Source organism: Anopheles ziemanni, chromosome 3 (genome assembly GCF_943734765.1).
Source record: "Anopheles ziemanni chromosome 3, idAnoZiCoDA_A2_x.2, whole genome shotgun sequence".
Lineage (NCBI taxonomy): Eukaryota > Metazoa > Arthropoda > Insecta > Diptera > Culicidae > Anopheles > Anopheles ziemanni.
In genome coordinates, this window is record NC_080706.1 from 51410667 (window position 1) to 51429717 (window position 19051).

General features: G+C 45.3%; 2 protein-coding genes across 2 annotated transcripts; both read left to right on the top strand.

Annotated features, from left to right (window-relative positions):
• The first annotated feature begins 153 nt into the window (after positions 1-153).
• On the top strand, positions 154-6568 carry LOC131287309 (acyl-CoA Delta-9 desaturase). Its single transcript, XM_058316344.1, has 5 exons — positions 154-520; positions 4493-4829; positions 5909-6094; positions 6198-6421; positions 6501-6568. The coding sequence occupies exons 1-5, from the start codon at positions 154-156 to the stop codon at positions 6566-6568; spliced, it is 1182 nt and encodes a 393-aa protein (XP_058172327.1).
• Positions 6569-7710: 1142 nt separating this feature from the next.
• On the top strand, positions 7711-10447 carry LOC131289988 (acyl-CoA Delta-9 desaturase-like). The gene is made up of 4 exons (XM_058319360.1): positions 7711-8068; positions 9451-9973; positions 10064-10287; positions 10371-10447. The coding sequence occupies exons 1-4, from the start codon at positions 7711-7713 to the stop codon at positions 10445-10447; spliced, it is 1182 nt and encodes a 393-aa protein (XP_058175343.1).
• The last annotated feature ends 8604 nt before the right edge of the window (positions 10448-19051 follow it).

Sequence of the window (19051 nt, forward strand, 5' to 3'; positions counted from 1 at the left end):
TGCGAGAAAAGTGAAAGTTCAAATGGTCACCGAATTTACCGGACCGAACGGCCCGAACGCGTGAGTCAGTGAGTCGGTGAGCCTACGCCTGGACCATACCAGTGCAACGTGCTACAAAGTGTCTGTGATTGGGGTCCTCAAGGTGGCCCAACGATGACGGTCGGTCTTACGAGTACGCTGCAGTTCATCGCCGGCAATTCGGCGCAGTACATGAAGACTGGACAGGCCCCGGGGGCTGCCGGTTCGACGGCTGGCTGCCCGGACGGGAACAACAATGAGATGGAGGATGATCACTCCGTGAGCAACCGGGATGTCGACAGCTATCTCAAGCACTACAACCGTTGGCAGCAGTCCGCTTGGGGCCGCAAGCTTTCCATCCTGCTGAAACAGTACTGCGGCTACGAGTTCGATGCCGAAATCAAGTGGAACAATGTGCTGATGATCGGGACCTTTCACGTGATCGCCATATGCGCGTTTCTGTACTACTTCTGGCAGGCGACGCTCGTTACGTATTTATGGGGTAAGTCGCCACAGAAGTGTTTCTCTGTTATGAGTTTGGGTACACTTTTGAAGATTTAAATATAGGTCACTGGTTTAGAGCACACCGACAGAGTTTGAGTTATGGAAAACTATTATAACTTTATGATTTTCTTATTGCACTTGGCGTGATGTTCTTTACTCTCGTATATCTCTATGTTAAGATTATTAATTTTAAAAGTATCTGTGGTTATGCTTAAGAAATTCAGATATTTTTTAAATAGGCCATACCCAAATAATTAAAGTACCTATGTTTTGAAATTTAAAAAAAAAAAACTCAGTTAGCAAAATGTCTAACGAATTTGTGCTAACGAACAAGTTTCAATTTAGAATAATTAACTAAGGAAATAACGAACACTTTATAGTACAAAGTCATGTGTGAATGTTGTTACCTTTGAATAACCGCGACTTTACAAACAAACTATTGGACAATCTTCCTCATGAGTAAGATATCAACCACCGTTCATCGCATTGCTATTAGACCTAATAATCGAGACTTTACATACAAACTATTGCACAATCTTCCTCATGAGTTAGATAGCAACAACAGTTAATGCCATTGCTATTAGATTGATTGGTAATGTTCACGAAATAGTCACATTGGTTCCATGAAGGATCTAGGCATATGGTGCTAAATCTAAAGCACGTGTAGGCTTGTGGTGAAATACAATGACAATGACGTTTTCCTACATAGTAATAAAAAGAAAAATCTAACCAATCGGCAGTCGGATTCGAAAGTTGTTTCGCACAAGAAGGCACGGTAATTTTACGTGCTAACCCAAGAAATAGACCTTGATCCCTTCACGGTGCGATTGAGACTGTTGGCAAGTATGGTTTCGCCCGAAACTGTTGACTCTCATACAATGGCAGGCTACAAACGCTTTTAATTTAACCGATGAATACTTCTGGGACCGAAACGACGCGAAATCTATCGCAGGTCACTAAAGCCAATGGGTCATCAATCATTCGTCGAATTGAAATCGAATGTTGCCATCGTTTGCGCTCCGTTCGTGAGATCAGTGCTAGGATAGGTTTGGTGGTGAGGTGGAGATGTTTGATATTTGACTGAATGTTTGAAAATATACAGGCATGATTATCTGCTCTTGCTCGACAGCGGATGGCACTAAAACTGTGACCTTTTCATTTCAACTTTGTCCATCACATCAAGATGGATTATTCATACTTCCATTTCGGCAAACCCTGTTTGATGTGCTAAAATAATCTATCCCAAAATACGACTTCCGTGCAACAAAGTGTAAATTCAAACTCTCTAAACCAACTACATGGTATTTGTTAAATGAGGTAAGCTTTGCATTCGAGCAAAACCGATTAATGAAAACACATAATTATCAAACACAGACCGATTTCCTTTCGGTTAATATTCACCATCGTCACCAGCACTTTTATGTCTTATGTAATTTTTCCAGTAGAAATTATATACTTTCTTTAAACCTTGGATAAGATGCAGCACCTCTCCAAAACAAACATTATGGCCACTTGTTGAGCAAAATAATTAAATATAGTTATGAAAAAAAAAATCTCCTCAAAAGTAACTACTTAGCGATGCTTGGTTTTGCAAAGAATGGTTAACTGTCTAAATTAAAGATTCATGAAACATTCACCGTCAACAGTTCTGTTAGGGGCGTCTTAACTTGTTTTACTCCTTTTTATATCTTCCTTGTGGTATGTTCAAGGTTACTATCAATAAAATTTTAAAAAAATTACCCATGATGTCAGTTGGTTTTTGGGGATTAAAGTCAATTATTTACATACCCCCGTTTACATTACCCCCAATTCCCCCTACTCCATCGTCTACAGAAAGATGTTTCGTTAAAGTAGTTGGCGATAGTGTCACTAGGACGCGAAATAAATATAAACAAGTTGCTCAGGTTAAACTGGGCCATATTTCAGCCAAACCAGTGAAACGTTTTTGGTACTTGTGTATATGCTTGCCACATTTGATAATCTACCTGTTATCGGTCGCTTAAGTGGTTTTCATAGTAAAAGCGATTTCACTAGGATGAGACGTTTTTGCATAATTGCTATTCATGGAATCGTTCCTATCTGCACATTTCCTCCGCCTGTACTACCCAACAGGATTTCATTAGCATGCCCCCAACATGGTTTTTTGGGTTGCTTTATAGTTAAGCCCGCTTTTTAGCGCCTCTCAAGCGAATACGTAATACTTATAAAAAGCGTGGGTTGAAAGCTATTCTCTCTAATTAGTGCGTAGCTACCATGCTATTTCAACACATTTTCTAATGCAATACCACGCTTCTAAGCAATTCGTTGTGGTTCCAACCAGTTACAATTTTGAGCCCGGTGACGCACACAGCAACTTTTTCGACCAGCTGTTTAAGCGTGTCGAAGATGTATTCAAAAATAGTTTTTAATGAATATTTAGATTTGAACGCCACCATTCCAGCCGACGATCGTCAAAAGCATCCCTCTGAAAAGAAAGCGTCTGGCACGCACACTTAACATGCTCGTCCTTATCGCCGCGGTGGGCGCTATCGGTGTCCCTTGATCAGTAAATGGCACAGCTCCACCAGTATTGTAGCTGCTCTGCGCAGATAACCCCTTAGTTATTCAACATCCCGCTGGCACACTGCGACGGAAAATGCACCGGGCGAACCATCGGTATCGGTGCTGTGTTTAGCAATGGATGCCCCGGGTCGTTTCCTACATGTGACGACGTGCCGGCCATCGCTTATATCAGGAGAAACCGATATCCACACCTAGATGACGGAGGGCAACCGATTTAGTTGTTTGGTTGGGTGTTTCATCAAATCTTTAAACCGCATCTCAATGACTCGTGCTGTAACGGAGGCAAAGGGCGGTAGGTAAGAGACCCTAGGAGCATGCGGAACATATGGAAACCCGTTCCAACGCCATGCAGCACTGTCGTCAAACTCTATTTTACGATGCCCTCTCCCGCCGTCGTTTCATGGGCACATTTTTGTCTACCAAACGCTGCGAATAAATGAATCTTTCCTCCAAGAAAAACAACGTTTCCGTATGGCCCGAAAAACAACTTTAGTGTGTCATTAAAAACAAACAAAAAACCCCTCCATCGGGGTCAGGAGTCGGTTTGGGACCATACTTATTTCGAAACGATCCCTTCATCCGCACCCCGCACAGGACACCGCACCATGCCGCAACATAACACATGAAGAGGGCTGCTCAAACCAGGTTTCGCTACAGAAACTCATTTTGTCTACTTTCCACATTTGGGTATCCAAAACAGTGAGAAACTCAAGTGGAGGAGGGTGGGAGGCTGGACTTATTACGCCCCACGGTTTAAACGCAACGCAACTCAGCTGATCGAATTTCAACATCCCGACATAAATCATCGCGAGATGAAAGCTCAGATGAAAAGGAAAGCGCTACAATGTGGCGGATTCGTTGTTGCCTCCGCACTGCGTCCGGCCTTACTGGCCGTCTTTCTAAGGTTGGGTGTTTTATGTTGTACGAACAAAAAAACGAAAGGGAGTCAACATAAAAAAGAGAGAAAGACGTTAAGTAAATTATTCACAACTGCTGGTGCATTACAACATCGCAGTGTTCGCAATGAGCAGCTCTCGTAGCAAGTACGATCTCATCGACAATGGTGTCATCCAACGATCGCAAGCTGTACCAGTCGATCATAGCGAAGGTTGTTTGATTTTTTCCAAATGCTTTTGGGGAGTTTTGGGTCATTTACAAAGAAATACAAATTGCAATCGATCAAGCCATCGAAAGTATTGAGCAGTGCGATGACCCGAAAAAGCGCAAACAAGCACACCGCGGCGTAACAATTATGCGGCAATAATACACGGAGTGGGAACGAAAAACCCCGCAATACAACGCCACGTTCACGTCATCGACGCAAGCGGACGCTGGCTCGGTAGTTTTCCTATCCCGATGGTATTTCCTAATCGACTCTGGCACTCTCTTTCTTTCTCGCTGTGTCTAGGTTTCTTCGTTGGGGGCTGTGCCGGGTTCGGCGTGACCGGTGGTGTGCACCGGCTCTGGTGCCATCGTTCATACAAGGCGAAGCTGCCGCTGCGCATCATCCTGATGTGCTGCTACTCGATCGCCGGACAGAACACGATCTACGACTGGGTCCGGGATCACCGCATCCATCACAAGTACTCGGAAACGGACGGTGATCCACACAACGCCAGCCGGGGCTTCCTGTACGCGCACGTCGGCTGGCTGATGCTTCGCAAGCACCCGGAGTGCATCAAGAAGGGACGGCTAATCGATATGTCGGACATCGTCAGCGATCCGGTCGTGCAATTCCATCACAAGTGAGTACACTCCAGACACACAGAAGGGAAGTTACGTAGAAAGCCCGCACTGTACCTGGTTTTGTCTGCAATGTCCAACGCGACCGCGGTCTGACACAGACTGAAGGCCAAAACCCTTACTGACCCGTGATTAACCGTGACATTGCACTCGACCAGGTGAGGCGACCTCAGGCTGCACGGTAGCACCATCATCATCAGGTTCCGCGTAGACTGCCATTAGCGAGCTCGAGCGCCTAATTGGTGTTAAAATTGCGCCTAAATGTAGACTACGTTTGCACCATTGTGAGGTCTCTAGCTCAGCTTCATAGCTTTTAAATGGATTGCTTTTTTCCTCCTCGGAAGCCCAGTTTTGCTCCACACTTTTTTTCATCTGGTACGCACAGACGAGTGTTATCTAATAAACCGTTTCGGTCTACCGGCCTGGTGTTGGTCAGTCGCTTTGGGCGCTGGGAACGCAAACCGAGCGGTGGAAAGCTACATCTTTTCTCTTTGTTTTCTTCCCCAACGTTTGACCATTCATCTTTGGCCATCTGCGCAAGCTGCGGATGACGCGGTCATTTTCGATGCCAGCCCAAGGTCACCACCGCCGTTTGCAAACATAATGCCACGTGTAGAAAGTTTGGTCTGCTGTTGGTCCATCGAGACCGAACGCAACGATGAAGCCATCGCCCCACTTCCGGTGGACGCTGCAGAACTAACTTCTAGCCTCGGTAGGAGCTGGTGCCTAGCCAATTTCTAGCTCAGGCTCAAAAACTGGTGACATTGGGGTGGCGTATTGCACACGATAGTCTGTCCCCTGTCCTGTCCACTTTCAACGTCAGCCCTTGACATCTTCGTAGGTGCAAATTGTGAGGTAGCACCTTCGCGGTTGATTGAGTTAATCTTCCTTCGGGCGGATCGGAGCTGACTAAACGAAGGAGAAATAAATCAAATCGTAGCGCATCACAGAACCCGTTTTCCATCGAACAATTGATGCCAAATGGAGAAATCGTGCGACCGACGTTGAAGTCAAACGAATGGAAATCGATCCGATAGGCAAGATATTTTGATCGATAATCTCCTCCTCGTTTCACTTTCAGACACTTTGTCCTAATGAAGCTGCTCTTCTGCTTCTTCCTGCCCACATTCATCCCCTGGTACGTGTTCGGAGAATGTTTCCGAATGGCGTTCTTCAGCCAATGCTTCGTGCGGTACGTGATGAGCCTGAACTTCACCTGGCTGGTCAACAGTGCCGCACATCTCTACGGTGCCCATCCTTACGACAAGTGAGTATCCGAAACATTTCGTTTCGTTTCCCGGTGGATGTTAATTTTGCTTGGTTCACATCTCTTCCCACCTTCCTTACATTCCCACAAAACACAACCAAAGGCGCATCAATCCGGCGGAAAATCGTGCAGTTTCCGTGGTGGCGATGGGCGAGGGTTGGCACAACTATCACCACGTGTTCCCGTGGGACTACAAGGCGGCCGAGCTGGGCAACTACTCAGTCAATGTGACCACCTTCTGGCTGGACGTGTTCGCCAAGATTGGCTGGGCGTACGATCTCAAGGAGCCGTCGAAGGATTTGGTGCGTAGGACGATTGAGAAATACGGTAAGTGCAACGAGTCCGTCCTCTCCCCTTTTGTGTGTTTGGGTAATCATTATGGCTTTCCGTTTGTTTGTGCTCCCAGGTGATGGCACACACATCACGGCCCGGATCGGACACATGGAAGAGGTGCCAGCACCGGAGGACTCCTGAGCCTTCCACCCAGCGCGCATGCCAAAGTGTTTCCATGTGTTCTACCTACTTTACAAGCTTTCGGGTTTCTGCTAAACTCCTTTAATTTTGTAATAATGATATTTCTTCAATAAACGAAAACCAAACAAACTCACAATCAATAGCGGATCTTGTTATGCCGTTTTACTATCAGTAACAATAATGTTTCTACGAGGGCTTTAGACGGGTTGTTCCACTGCATCTCGCAACGAAGGAAGCTGTCGCCTTGCACCAGTTCCCCTACTCCATCTCGTAGGCAAATCGTTCCGGTTGGCTAGCTTTCGAAACCATTCCGACTATCTAAGTAGCTTATCGTGGCACCTAAACCGGCGAAGGGTGAATGCAACCGAGCGAGCCGAAGGGGAACTCCCCGAAAGTTTCGGCCCGTGTCGGGTGTTGAGCCGTCGTGACTTCTGTTCGACGGCCGGCTCGTGATTAAAATACAGTTTTGCTAGACTTCGTACCACTCACCAAGCTTCGGTGGACGCACAATTTGGGGGAGATGAGAGATGAACTAAAGGCCCACGAAAACACCACAACAATGTGACGCAAATCTGCGTGTCGTGCGTCTTCTGGGTGGTGAGAAATGGCCCCGCAAAAGCAGGTTTCCTACGACGGTGTTGGTGCACCGGTGCTGGTGTTGGTTCTCGCCCGGTTCAACAAATGTTATATATAAGAGCGACCCGTTCCGAGAGGTTGAATAGATTTTTCGGCAGAGCCAGTACGCGGTGGCGTCGCGTAAATTCGCGTCAGCACGGGAAAATTCAGTGCACCCAAAACCTAGGAAGGTCTAAAAACGGTCGAAATTAGGAGTCGCAGCCTAACCTGTTCCCTCCCGCCGACCGACAAGGACGCCGCGTGTGTGTGTGTGTGTGTGCGTGTGTGGTCCGCCTGTGTGCAAATAAGTTAACACGTTTCACTGTGGCTGGAAAATCAAGAATTTTGCTTCCAAGGGTACAACCTTTCGAATCCCAGCTACCTCCGGACCAGGGGAAGAATCGTACGGTCAGTATAGTGCCGGCCTTCAAACGGCAACCATCCCGACCGCGAACCGTGCCTTGCGAAAGGTGGTGCAACTATTGTGATTTCCCATTTCGTGAACGGTGTGAACTTACGTCTAAACGATGACGGTCGCCACGACCACCGAAACGGTCAGCGGGACCGTCCTCTCGGCGCAGGATGTGAACATGAAGAACGCGTCGGCCAAGGGTGGCAACGATCTGAACAACAACTTCAACGGCATGGATGACCGGCAAGGAGTCACCGAGAAGGATCTGGACGACTATCTGCACAGCTACAACAAGTGGAAACAGAGCCGGGCGGGGCGCGTCCTGCAGCAGTGGATTGCCGATTACCTGGGCATGCGGTTTGACGCCGAAATCAAATGGAAGAACGTGGCCATGATCGGTGGGCTGCACTTGACCACCGTGGTGATGTTCTTCAAGTACGTCTGGTATTCGACACTAACGACGTGGCTTTGGGGTAAGTTTTAACGATCACCGATTGGGGTATCGTAAAAAAAAGCCCTCGTAACCTGGTGAACCCTTGCAAGCTAATCCCAAACGACCATCTTAGCTCGCATAAAACCAATTTGATTGTATTTTGGGTCGAACTATGAGTTGCGCAGAATGCGGAAACCCAAAAACTCGCTCCAATGGCGATGACACGGAAGTTCTGAAGCTCGATACACACAAACATCGCAGATTAATCGAACAAAATCCAAAACACCATCCGCTTTGTGATGAACTAATCAATTCGCGCACAACGTCATTAACCTTCACACGGATGTTGTCCAACCGTTACGCCCAGCTTCTTATAACCAACGTGCCAAGCTGCGCGTGTTGCGGACGGACGTGTAGACAATCTAAATCCCCCCCCTCAAAATATGCTGCTGATAAAGGAAGTGCCATATGTAAATTTACCGTTTCTCGTTCGCTTTGAGTTTCACCAAAACTTGTTCGCAAGCCATTTGGACCGCGGGCTATCGGATAGAATAAGCAGTTTATTCCTTCTCGAAATCTAAGCATATCATCCCCACGGCTGAATCTAATTTGGCTCTGTTTTGGCAAGCGAGACCTCTCTTTGCATTCACGCTTATAAGCGTTTCACTAACACATCTCGAGCCCGGGTGAGAAAGCTTTCGAAACAGGTTTTAGAAAAAACTTGCGTCACGATGCTTGGGATTCGTGCTATAGCCACTCGTCCTGAAGGCTGAATCCTGATTCAGAGTGCTGAGCCGGAAATGCATTTTGGAAACTGCTTAATGCAGCTGAAGGTCATCAGATATTGAAAACTGCGAATCAGAACTCGTTTGCCAGACTCAAAACAAGTAAATCCTTTAAAAAGGAAGCACAAAGACCAAGATCGCGAGTTCGACTAAAGCGAAAAAAATGAAAGTGCATTGACACAACAAGGTTAGCTATCTTGGTTTTGCTTTCAAATTTGTTTCCACAGTGAAAAATTTTATCTTCTTCTTGGCATAACGACCGTCTTAGTCATGCCTGCCCGTAAAGGGCTTATTCAACTTTTTCCCTTTGCGTACGTGAATAGTCAGGGAAGGGAGTACGCAATCTCGGTTGGGATTCGAACCCACGCCATCATGGTGGCAAGGGCCCCGGCGCTCATGTGCCGATTTTCTAACCGGTGCTACCCTTCGACTGTCGCGGACCCCCGAAATATCTTATATGATATTTTGATTTCCATTTTGTTTCCGTCCCATACGTTGTCGTAACGATTACAGCATCTGGCGTATCGCGTATTTTCGCATTTCCTGCACGAACGTCTCACAAAAGCAGATATATCTAAAAGGTGTCATGGTGTAAACTTACGATTCCATATCTATTCGGCCGGTTTTACACGTTTAGGAATCTTCGTGGGTGGTTGCGCTGGACTGGGCGTCACGGGCGGAGCCCATCGCCTCTGGACGCATCGGGCGTACAAAGCGAAGCTGCCGTTGCGTGTCATCCTGATGTGTTTCTACTGCATGTCGGGCCAGAACACTCTGTTCGATTGGGTCCGGGATCACCGCATTCACCACAAATATTCGGAAACGGACGCTGACCCGCATAACTCCAACCGAGGTTTCTTTTATGCGCACGTCGGCTGGCTTCTGCTCCGCAAGCACCCAGAGTGTATCAAGAAGGGGCAACTCATCGACATGTCGGACGTACTAGCGGATCCGGTCATCCAGTTCCACCAGCGATATTTCATGGCGCTGAAGATCCTGTTCACCTTCCTCGTGCCGTCCATGATCCCTTGGATGTTCCTCGGTGAGCCGCTGTATCTGTCCTTCCTGGCCAACTGTCTGCTGCGGTACGTGCTGACACTGAACTTCACCTGGCTGGTGAACAGTGCTGCGCACATCTACGGCAACAAACCGTACGACAGGTAAGACCTTTAGTCGGAAATCATTCATCTCAAATCTCTTCGCATGGTGACCAATCCGAATGGGTTTTTTTTTTCGTTCTGCTTTTCCAGCCGTATCCGACCGGCCGAAAACAAAGCCGTCTCGATCGTGGCGATGGGCGAGGGCTGGCACAACTATCACCACGTGTTCCCGTGGGACTACAAGGCGGCCGAGATGGGACATTACTCGGTGAATGTGACCACCTTCTGGCTGGACGTGTTCGCCAAGATTGGCTGGGCGTACGATCTCAAGGAGCCGTCGAAGGAGCTAGTCAGCAGGACGCTGCAAAAATACGGTAAGTAACCAAATGCAAAAAGCGCCGAAAGGGTTCCTATCGCTCATCACACATTCATTGCAATTCGTATTTTTCTTCCACAGGAGATGGAACGCACATTACGACACCTATCGGCAACCTGCAGGAGGTTCCCGAGCAGGACCCACTTAAGAGCAGATAAAACTTGGATGCGCTTTTATAGGGAACGCTGTTTCTCAGGTATTCCGATTTCAGCGTGCAGAAATTGTTGCTACGAGGCATGAAGTGCAGACCACACCAGGCGGCAGCCAAGGGAACCAGATTTACAACAAACCAATCTAGAATCATCTAGCACGTTCTGCGTGTTTTGTGCACTTCATTCGGGGATCATTAGTGGGGTTTGGTTTTATGTGGGGTTATATAAAACAAATAAAATATACGTTAGACAGTCATAAGATAATTAAATGTTCGTGTAGTGGTTTCCGCTTTCTTGGTAAATATACTTTCGTGTAAATAAAGTTGTCGATCTAGGGCGAGACGCATAAAATGAAACTTTAAACATCGGCTTTTGATGTCTTCTGGCAACTTGAAAGATCGTCGAGAGCGTGACTGGCGACGAACCCGTGAAACAACCTCGACAAAGACTCGTTTTTGTTTTCCAGTTCGGACCAACCTCGCGCACACACACTAATACAGACTAATATATTGGGCTGTGCCCCGCAGCTCAACCTCACGAAATTCATTCGCTCGTTCGGTCCGACGTAATCAAAGTCCGCCCTAGAGACCGCGGGCGCCAAAGTGTTACGCAAAAACGCATTCAACTCCGAAAACTTCATCTTCCTCTTTGGACGCGCTGCTGTGGCCATGTGGACTAACGACCACCTGCCATGTCACCACGACGCACAACCGAAAGGCCAGGTTGGCCAGCTCACCGGTTGTTGCGGTGTACGTTTGGTCCAAAACAAACCCACAGAGCATGGAAAATCTTGGTGGGGCAGAGATTTCCGCCCCTACGCCGAAGCAAACGGTGGCCTTGGCGTTGTTTTCGGGTTTGTTTTAGGTAAGTGCAATGCGATGTCGGTTTCATATCTGTCGTCCCCGTAGCGGATGGATCTATCGATCGTTTGCTTGTAAATTAATGGCGACCGGTGACGAACATTCTCTAACAAGTTGAAAATATGCCAGCTTACGGTCCAATGCACAATGGCTAAAGTCTAGGATTTATTGAAGGCTGTTGCAATCCACACTGCGTTTGTAGTGCGTCCCCATCGTTTTGATTTTGTTACTGCATTTTTCTTACGAATAACCCGATAACTCATTGAAAACGAGAAACAACGGAATAATTTGCCATTCCATTTCAAGACTATACGAATGATTTTGCGAAAGAAACCACTGACCAGCCTTCTGGCAAGAGATTCTTAATTTCTTTGCATAAAAAAGTGCCTGTCTGCCACGCTGTCTAGCGCCACCCGGTCGACCGACAGAACTGGTAAGTCAAGGAATTCATGTCAAAAAAATCCATGTACGATCCCAGGACGGCTTATGGCACTTGTCGTGTACTTGCTTGCTATTACGTCCGTCTTGTTATTGCCTGCCTTCGCGGGCTCATCAAACATGGAACCGGTTTTCAATCCGGGGCGTCATGATCGGGCGTAAAACTATGCGCAGCACGTGCGCCGTTTGTGGTTATGGTACTGTTTATGGTTTTTATTTATCACGTTACGCGCAATTGCCGGTCATTACCCGGATCAGTGCACCCATTCAATAGTTTACGCGAAATGATCAATGAACATAGTTTTTTTATGTGATGTGGATATGTGGTTGCTTTTTTTATGTGATGTGGATATAACTTAGTTTTTGTAGGTACGGATATAAAAAAATATTGAAATTCTGGATAAATTCTCTGTACACATGATCACAAAACATCAAATTAAAACATTCGTGTTTCGCATGCCTCTAGCACTAAAACTGGAACTTATTGAATTTCATCATATTGGCTCATCTTTTGAGAAATGTTTGTTTTTGCCAAAAATAAGAGAGATTGAGGTTTCAGACTTTATCCACTCGGTTGAACAATTTGCTCGACGGATCAGTTTATTTTGCTTGCATATGGCAATGATATGAAAAAATCAGATTTGGATATCCATGCAATATTTGCCTTAATTTTAAAAATGCCTTCGATTCTTGGAGCTTTAGTATAAACTATTTTATCCTAATAATTTCTTCACTACTATACAATATTAAAATTAAAGCTATATTTAAAAACCAGATCATAGAAAATGAAACCGATCGGCTTTCGTACGAAGTTCCATTTTTTTAAAGGAAATTTCTCTTTTTTTAAATTAAATGTTGTAAAAACATGTTACTAGAATGCACATGTGATAAGGAAATGTGAGGCAACATGCCCCTCTTAAGCGAAGACCATTTATTTCTCATTCAATCCATTCAAAAAAACATTCATCAGTGTAAATCAGTTTTGCATAGGCCTTCTCGGTTTATACTCCGTTGAAAGGCAAGATTGTGAGGCAAAAGGGCCCGAACTGTGGAGCGGGACGTAAACAAGCAGGAGAAGGACTAAGGTTGCTTGTCGAAAAGTTAGTCGATGCAGAGGCACAAGTAAAAATTCTGATACTGTACCCGCATAACACAGTTCTTTGCTGATTTCCGAGCAGTTATTGAATGTTTTTACCAATCTGTTGGCGACCTTCTTTACTAATATCGTGCCATAGAATTCATATATAATGTACTAGATACGATAATCAACTAAATTAATTTCACATTTTATTTTTAAATGGCTTAATTCAGCGAAAAACATGCCCGTTTCTCATACCACACAGGGGCATCGTGCCCCACGATACCCTATTTATATTTTCTTTTATCTTCGGTTTCTGTGCTTTCGGTGCGAGCTTTCGCCAATGAATCCCAAAAAGCTAACTTAGTACAAGCAACTTGCAAGCAGTATTTATGATATTTGAATTTAACGTTTAACCCAAGCTTTGAAGAGACTTTGTGAAGCACTGTTAATTTAGATAACTTGTTCTACACTTCTCGTGTTAAAGATTTACAATTCTAATTTATTTTATATTTAATTTACAACGCAGTTTGAAAAAACGACATCGTTTCAAAATGGACGAATAAAAAACCAAGGACTCCGTATGTAAATAAAAGAATTTGGCTATATTAGTCATTGTCTGGGTTTTTGCAGATACAGAGCGATTTGCAAATTAGCATCGAAAATAGAATATAAATATGTAAATCATCAGCATGAATTTAGTCACCAGGCCAGGCAAATAGACTTGGTTCAACAGCAACGTGTTCTGCCCCTACACACAACACGTACCCAACGCGGGATTATGCAATCCAAGAATAATCTTTGCTCATTCCTCACGCCACAACACTCGCATCATCACTCCAGGAAGGGCGTCGGACATATGCAGTTCCCATCGCGTCACAGGAGCAAAGTGCACAGGAAATAGGCACGAGGGTTATACTCCAGCCGTGCACGAACGGTCAAGGTCAAAAAGTAACGCGGCGATCAACAACGTGCACGCAATAATGCTCTCCACTGTTCCAGGCACAAACGACGCGACAAACAATCAGCTGCTGCTGGTGAGTCAGACGAAGTGTTTCGCTTTCAACGAGTGCAAACAATCCTTAGAAGTACATTCGCATAGCCATTAAACTTTAGGCGAACATGTTCATAGAATTGCATAGATTTGTAAGAGAAATGTCAAAAATGAAGCATGCTAAATCCCGTATACAAACTCCGCTAACTGAGTGGTTCCATTAGACAGTACGATTGAGTGAAGCGAGCGCGAAAGCGAGATACAATTTCGACCTTAAGCTTAGATAGCAATAGCGAAGGTGAACAAGCGAAGTGAGCGCGAAAGTGAGATGCACTGTGCTAACGCGTTAGGTTCCCCTATAACGCTATGCTGTTGCTAAGGATACCAAGGATGCAGGATGGAAGGGGAAATTTTCCATGCGCTCTGATTTGTTGCACGAGCTGATGAATGTTGAACGATTTTTTGGTAATCGATGGTTACTTTGATGATCGATGGTTGCTTTGCTGGAAAATGAAACAAAGCAAAGCGGAAATCTGCTACACAGTTTAATTTAAAGTTTGTAATAGGAAGAAAATGAAACTTTTTGATTTGGGGGACAATTTTTTCGAACATTGCAGTTACTATTGGGAAAGGTGGTGCTGCAACGTGATGAAAATATAACCAACGCAGAATAAAATCAACAATAAAACTACATCCATAATGTTGGGCCCAGTAAATGGACCTTTTACCGGGCCCTGTAAACGGGCCGTGTCACCGGGCACTGTAGCCGGGTCCAGTAACTGGATCCTGTAACTGGGGCGTGTAACCTGGCCGTGTTACCGGGCCACGTAAACGGGCCGTACTACCGGGCCCTGTAACCGGGACCTGTCAACGGGCCCTGCAAGCGGGCCGTGTTACCGGGCCCTGTAACCGGGTCATGTAACTGGGCCGTGTAACCGGGCACTGTAAACTGGCCCTGTAAACGGACCCACTTACCGGGCCCTGTAAACGGGCACTATAAACGGGAACTGTAGACGGGCCGTGTTACCGGGACCTGTCAACATGCCCCCTTACTGAGCCCTGTAAACGGATCCTGTAAACGGGTCCTGTAAACGGGCCCTGTAAACGGGTACTGTAACCTGACCCTGTAAACGGGCCCAGTAACTGGGTCCTGTAACTGGGTCCTGTAACTGGGTCCTGTAACTGGGCCGTGTAACCGGGCCGTTTTACCTAGTTGCCAACAAATCGCCCTCTTAAATTACAGTTAGAGGTGACGTTGTTATTAGATAGCAATAGCATGGAAAGCGAGCGTAAGGAGGGCGAAAGTGAGATGCACTCTGCTAACGCGTTAGTTTCCCCTATAACGCTATACTGTGTTGCTAAGGATACCAAGGATGCACAATGGAAGGGGAAATTTTCCTTGCGCTCTGATTTTTGGTAATCGATGGTTACATTGATTATCGATGGTTACTTTGCCGGAAAATAAAACAAAACAAATCGGAAAGTTTACAGTTTACAGCTACACAGTTTCATTCATAGTTTGTAATAGACTTTTTTTTTCGAAATTTTCGATTTTTTTCGAAAATTGCAGTTACTCTTGGGAAAGGTGGTGCTGCAACGTGATGAAAATAACCTACGCAGAATAAAATCAACAATAAAACTACATCCATAAGTTTGAGCCCAGTAAACGGGCCTTTTACCGGGCCCTGCAAACGGGCCGTGTTACCGGGCCGTGTAACGAGGTCCTGTAAATTGGCCGTGTTACCGGGCCACGTAAGCGGGTCCTGTTAACGGGTCGTGTCACCGGGCCATGTAAACGGGTCCTGTAAACGGGTCCTGTAAATGGGCAATGTAACCGGGCCCTGTAAACGGGCCCTGTAAATTGGCCGTGTTACCGGTCCTGTAACCGGGACCTGTCAACGGGCCCTATAAACAGGCCGCGTTACTGGGCCCTGTAAACGGACCATGTTACCGCCGTTTACCGGGCCCTGTAAACGGGCCGTGTTACCGGGCCCTGTAACCGGGCCATGTAAACGGGCCGTGTTACCGGGCCCTGTAAACGGGCCGTGTTACTGGGCCCTGTAAACGGGCCATGTTACCGCGGTTTACCGGGCCCTGTAAACGGGCCGTGTTACCGGGCCCTGTAAACGGGCATTGTAGCCGAGTCCTGTAACTGGGTCCTGTAACGGGGCCGTGTAACCGGGCCGTTTTACCTAGTCTTATTATAAAAAATCCTTAACGTCACGCTCTAAAGGTGACGCTCCAAGGGTGACGCTCCTACTTGGATAAAGTGACGCACTAAAATCGATGCAAAACCACATTTTTGGATGGGCATTTTCGAAACGCTCATCCGATTGCATTGCATTGATCGCTATAGCAATCAGCATCCTTGGGGAAAATGGAAGGATCGCTATAGCAACCACAGTTAACCTGGGGAAACTGACAACTAACAATCCTGGGGGATGGAAGAAAAGTAAAACGGGTTTTTCAAAATGGTTCTAAGTTTTTTTAAAAGAAAATGATAACAAAAGAACGGCGCCGGTCCCGGGGACTAAGAGTTCGATTGATTAGACACATCAAGGAAACACTGGATTGATAATGCATCGTTCAACATGGTTCCAAAAATGCACCAAATCCGTGTTCGATATGCACGGGTAGCTTGGTGGCTTAGCTCGCTCGGATCAGTTTTGCTGTGTATTTTCTAATACTGGAAATGCACGAAGGGGGGCTTCGAAAGGGCTTCAATACAAAAAAGTAAAACCAACTTAAAAACAACCACATATGACACAGTTTTTGACACAAAACACTATCACCGAAACAATCACAACACAATCACAAAAAAACTTCTCACTGAACGTCAGATCCTGAAGTAAAAATTACTGAGCCGGCTCAGACATAAAAAGCACACACACGCGCTTCTAAGAAATACAATTATAAAATATCCTCAACAATCCACAGCCAATTTTACGGAACCTGAAGCGTTAACTTAAAGAGTTTTCGTCTGTCTGCCTACAGAGCCTATCGTCTACGTTTCTCTGTACTTTGATCGCCATGGCAATCAGCTCGCTTGAGTAAAACGAAAGGGTACTTGGATAGTAAAATTTATAAAACGAATATTCGGAAAAGCAGTGTTTGAAAAGATTAATGAGTGAAATATTTTTAAGGTCTTTACTTGAACAAAGTGATGCACTTAAAATGAAACCTCAACTTTATAAGGAAACTCACCGAACAGTTATCCTATTACCCCGCGTCCACACGGCATAGTAGCGTAGCGATTTTGACACTCCGTCGTAGTGTAAATGTTGGTCGAGAGGCCTTAGCCACGGCCATAAAAAATAGTTGACACTACGACGGAGTGTCAAAATCGCTACGCTACGATGCCGTGTGGACGCGGCCTTACATTGTACTTTAAAGTTTAACGCTTTTTAAATTGAAATGGTGGAGAGAGCACTATTGCGCAGCTCCAGTCACGGGAATTTCACAATGCGTTCAATTGAAATAGAGAAGGTATTTGGTAGGCACTTAAAAGCAAATATATTTTTTTACATTAAGTTGGTTTGTTATGGGACGGTGGGACAACAATTCAGTCTCTATGGCTTGATACGTATGGCTTGGTGACAGTTACTGAAAAACTTCCTCAGTAGGTCAATGCTCATTCAACCGGGATGATTAACCTGTATTTCCCGGGCACCGCATTAAGTAAGTAGATAAGACCGAGAATATTTGTCACCAATAGTCAATTAATGGTGCTTGCACATTGGCCCTGTTGCTTTTCTTTGACTCAATTTGGCATTATGATAGTCAAGAAATTATTGTATCCGGGCAATGTAAAACACATACCTCAGGTAAAGTCTTCAGTGATCAACCAATTCTTCTGTTTGGCCAGACAAATGTTTCGTTACCATTCAGCAATGAGCGTATCATAAGTCAGTCAGTGAGTCAATATAATATCAGAATATCTGGGATTTGGATTTGGCCTCTCACAGTTTAATACAGGTACAATCTTCTAACTAAGTTGAAGCTTTGATAAACTCTATTTACCACAATTTTACTAGATTCTAATGCAAATTCTATAATCTGCATTGGCCCGTGTAACCGGGCCGTTATACCTAGTACACCACAAATACTTCTTATTTGTGGCGTGATGTTAACATACACATATTTTCCACGTACTTCGTTATTCCCGCTCGCAACGCTCATTCGATCAACAAACAACAGCCGATTTTGATGTACACCACCAGTTGTCTCGCTTGCGCACGCGTCGTATGGATACGACAAAACCCGGCGGCATCTGTTTCGCATAGTTGCTCGCCAAAGGCAAACTAAAAAATACAGTGCCTTCCACTCGAAGCGGGACAGTTAAAATTTCGGAAACATGTTTAGCCGGCATTGGCTTTATTTAATGCGTCACTTCGAACGACTGCAGCATGCAGAAACGCGTGTGCTGCTTGCTCACGTGCTAGTAAGAGTTACTATACGCATTTCATGCAACCTCGACTATCAGTAGTAGACTATCCCATGTGACGCCTCGATTTCGTACACTTTTCACTATCGCTTCGTTAGGAACTACGGTGAACTAGAAATATTATTAAACAAGCAGCTAAATAAACAAACAAACAAACAAACAGAAGTCACATTGACCACGGTAGGAGGTAAAACTATTCCACTGGCATGTTACTATGACGTAGTACCGGTGTTTTTAATTTGTTGCGTTGAATGGAACAGTAAATCTTGCATCAGCACATTGTGTGAAATCTGAATCATTCACTTTGGTTTGAATTTGGTTCCCTTTTTGTGCAAGAGTCCAATATTCCAAAGGTTCACTTTAGGGTGCATCTACAAGGGTCGTGCCATCATTTCACTTGTGCCACGCGTGATCAGACACCCTGATTGTACATTATCAAACCAATCTTCCGGATTCAGACACTTGCTTCGGAAGTGATAAAAACACACCTGCAAAACCAGACCGGTTCTCTGTTTTTAAATCACCAAAAACACAAACAACTCGTTATCTCAATTTCTTTCGCTTATCGACTGGGACGTCACGGCGACTCCCCAAAAGCTTTCTGTAAGCGTGTGAATTTGTGATAACGTAATAAAATTTCAGACCGGTAACCAGGAACTGCACGTGTTTGTTTTCGCAAAGTTAAACGAATGAGCTAAGCGAACGAAAGTGTTCAGACGCTTTGTTGGATTAAACGAATTATGTTCGATAATCGCAACGCTCAAGATAACACTATAGTATTGTCATTGTCTTAACA

Coding starts and splice junctions, on each gene's coding strand:
- LOC131287309 (XM_058316344.1), top strand. CDS start 154: ATGACGGTCGGTCTTACGAGTACGCTGCAGTTCATCGCCGGCAATTCG. Junction 521..4,492: donor GCTCGTTACGTATTTATGGG/GTAAGTCGCCAC, acceptor CGCTGTGTCTAG/GTTTCTTCGTTGGGGGCTGT. Junction 6,095..6,197: donor GGTGCCCATCCTTACGACAA/GTGAGTATCCGA, acceptor ACACAACCAAAG/GCGCATCAATCCGGCGGAAA.
- LOC131289988 (XM_058319360.1), top strand. CDS start 7,711: ATGACGGTCGCCACGACCACCGAAACGGTCAGCGGGACCGTCCTCTCG. Junction 8,069..9,450: donor ACTAACGACGTGGCTTTGGG/GTAAGTTTTAAC, acceptor TTACACGTTTAG/GAATCTTCGTGGGTGGTTGC. Junction 10,288..10,370: donor CAGGACGCTGCAAAAATACG/GTAAGTAACCAA, acceptor TTTCTTCCACAG/GAGATGGAACGCACATTACG.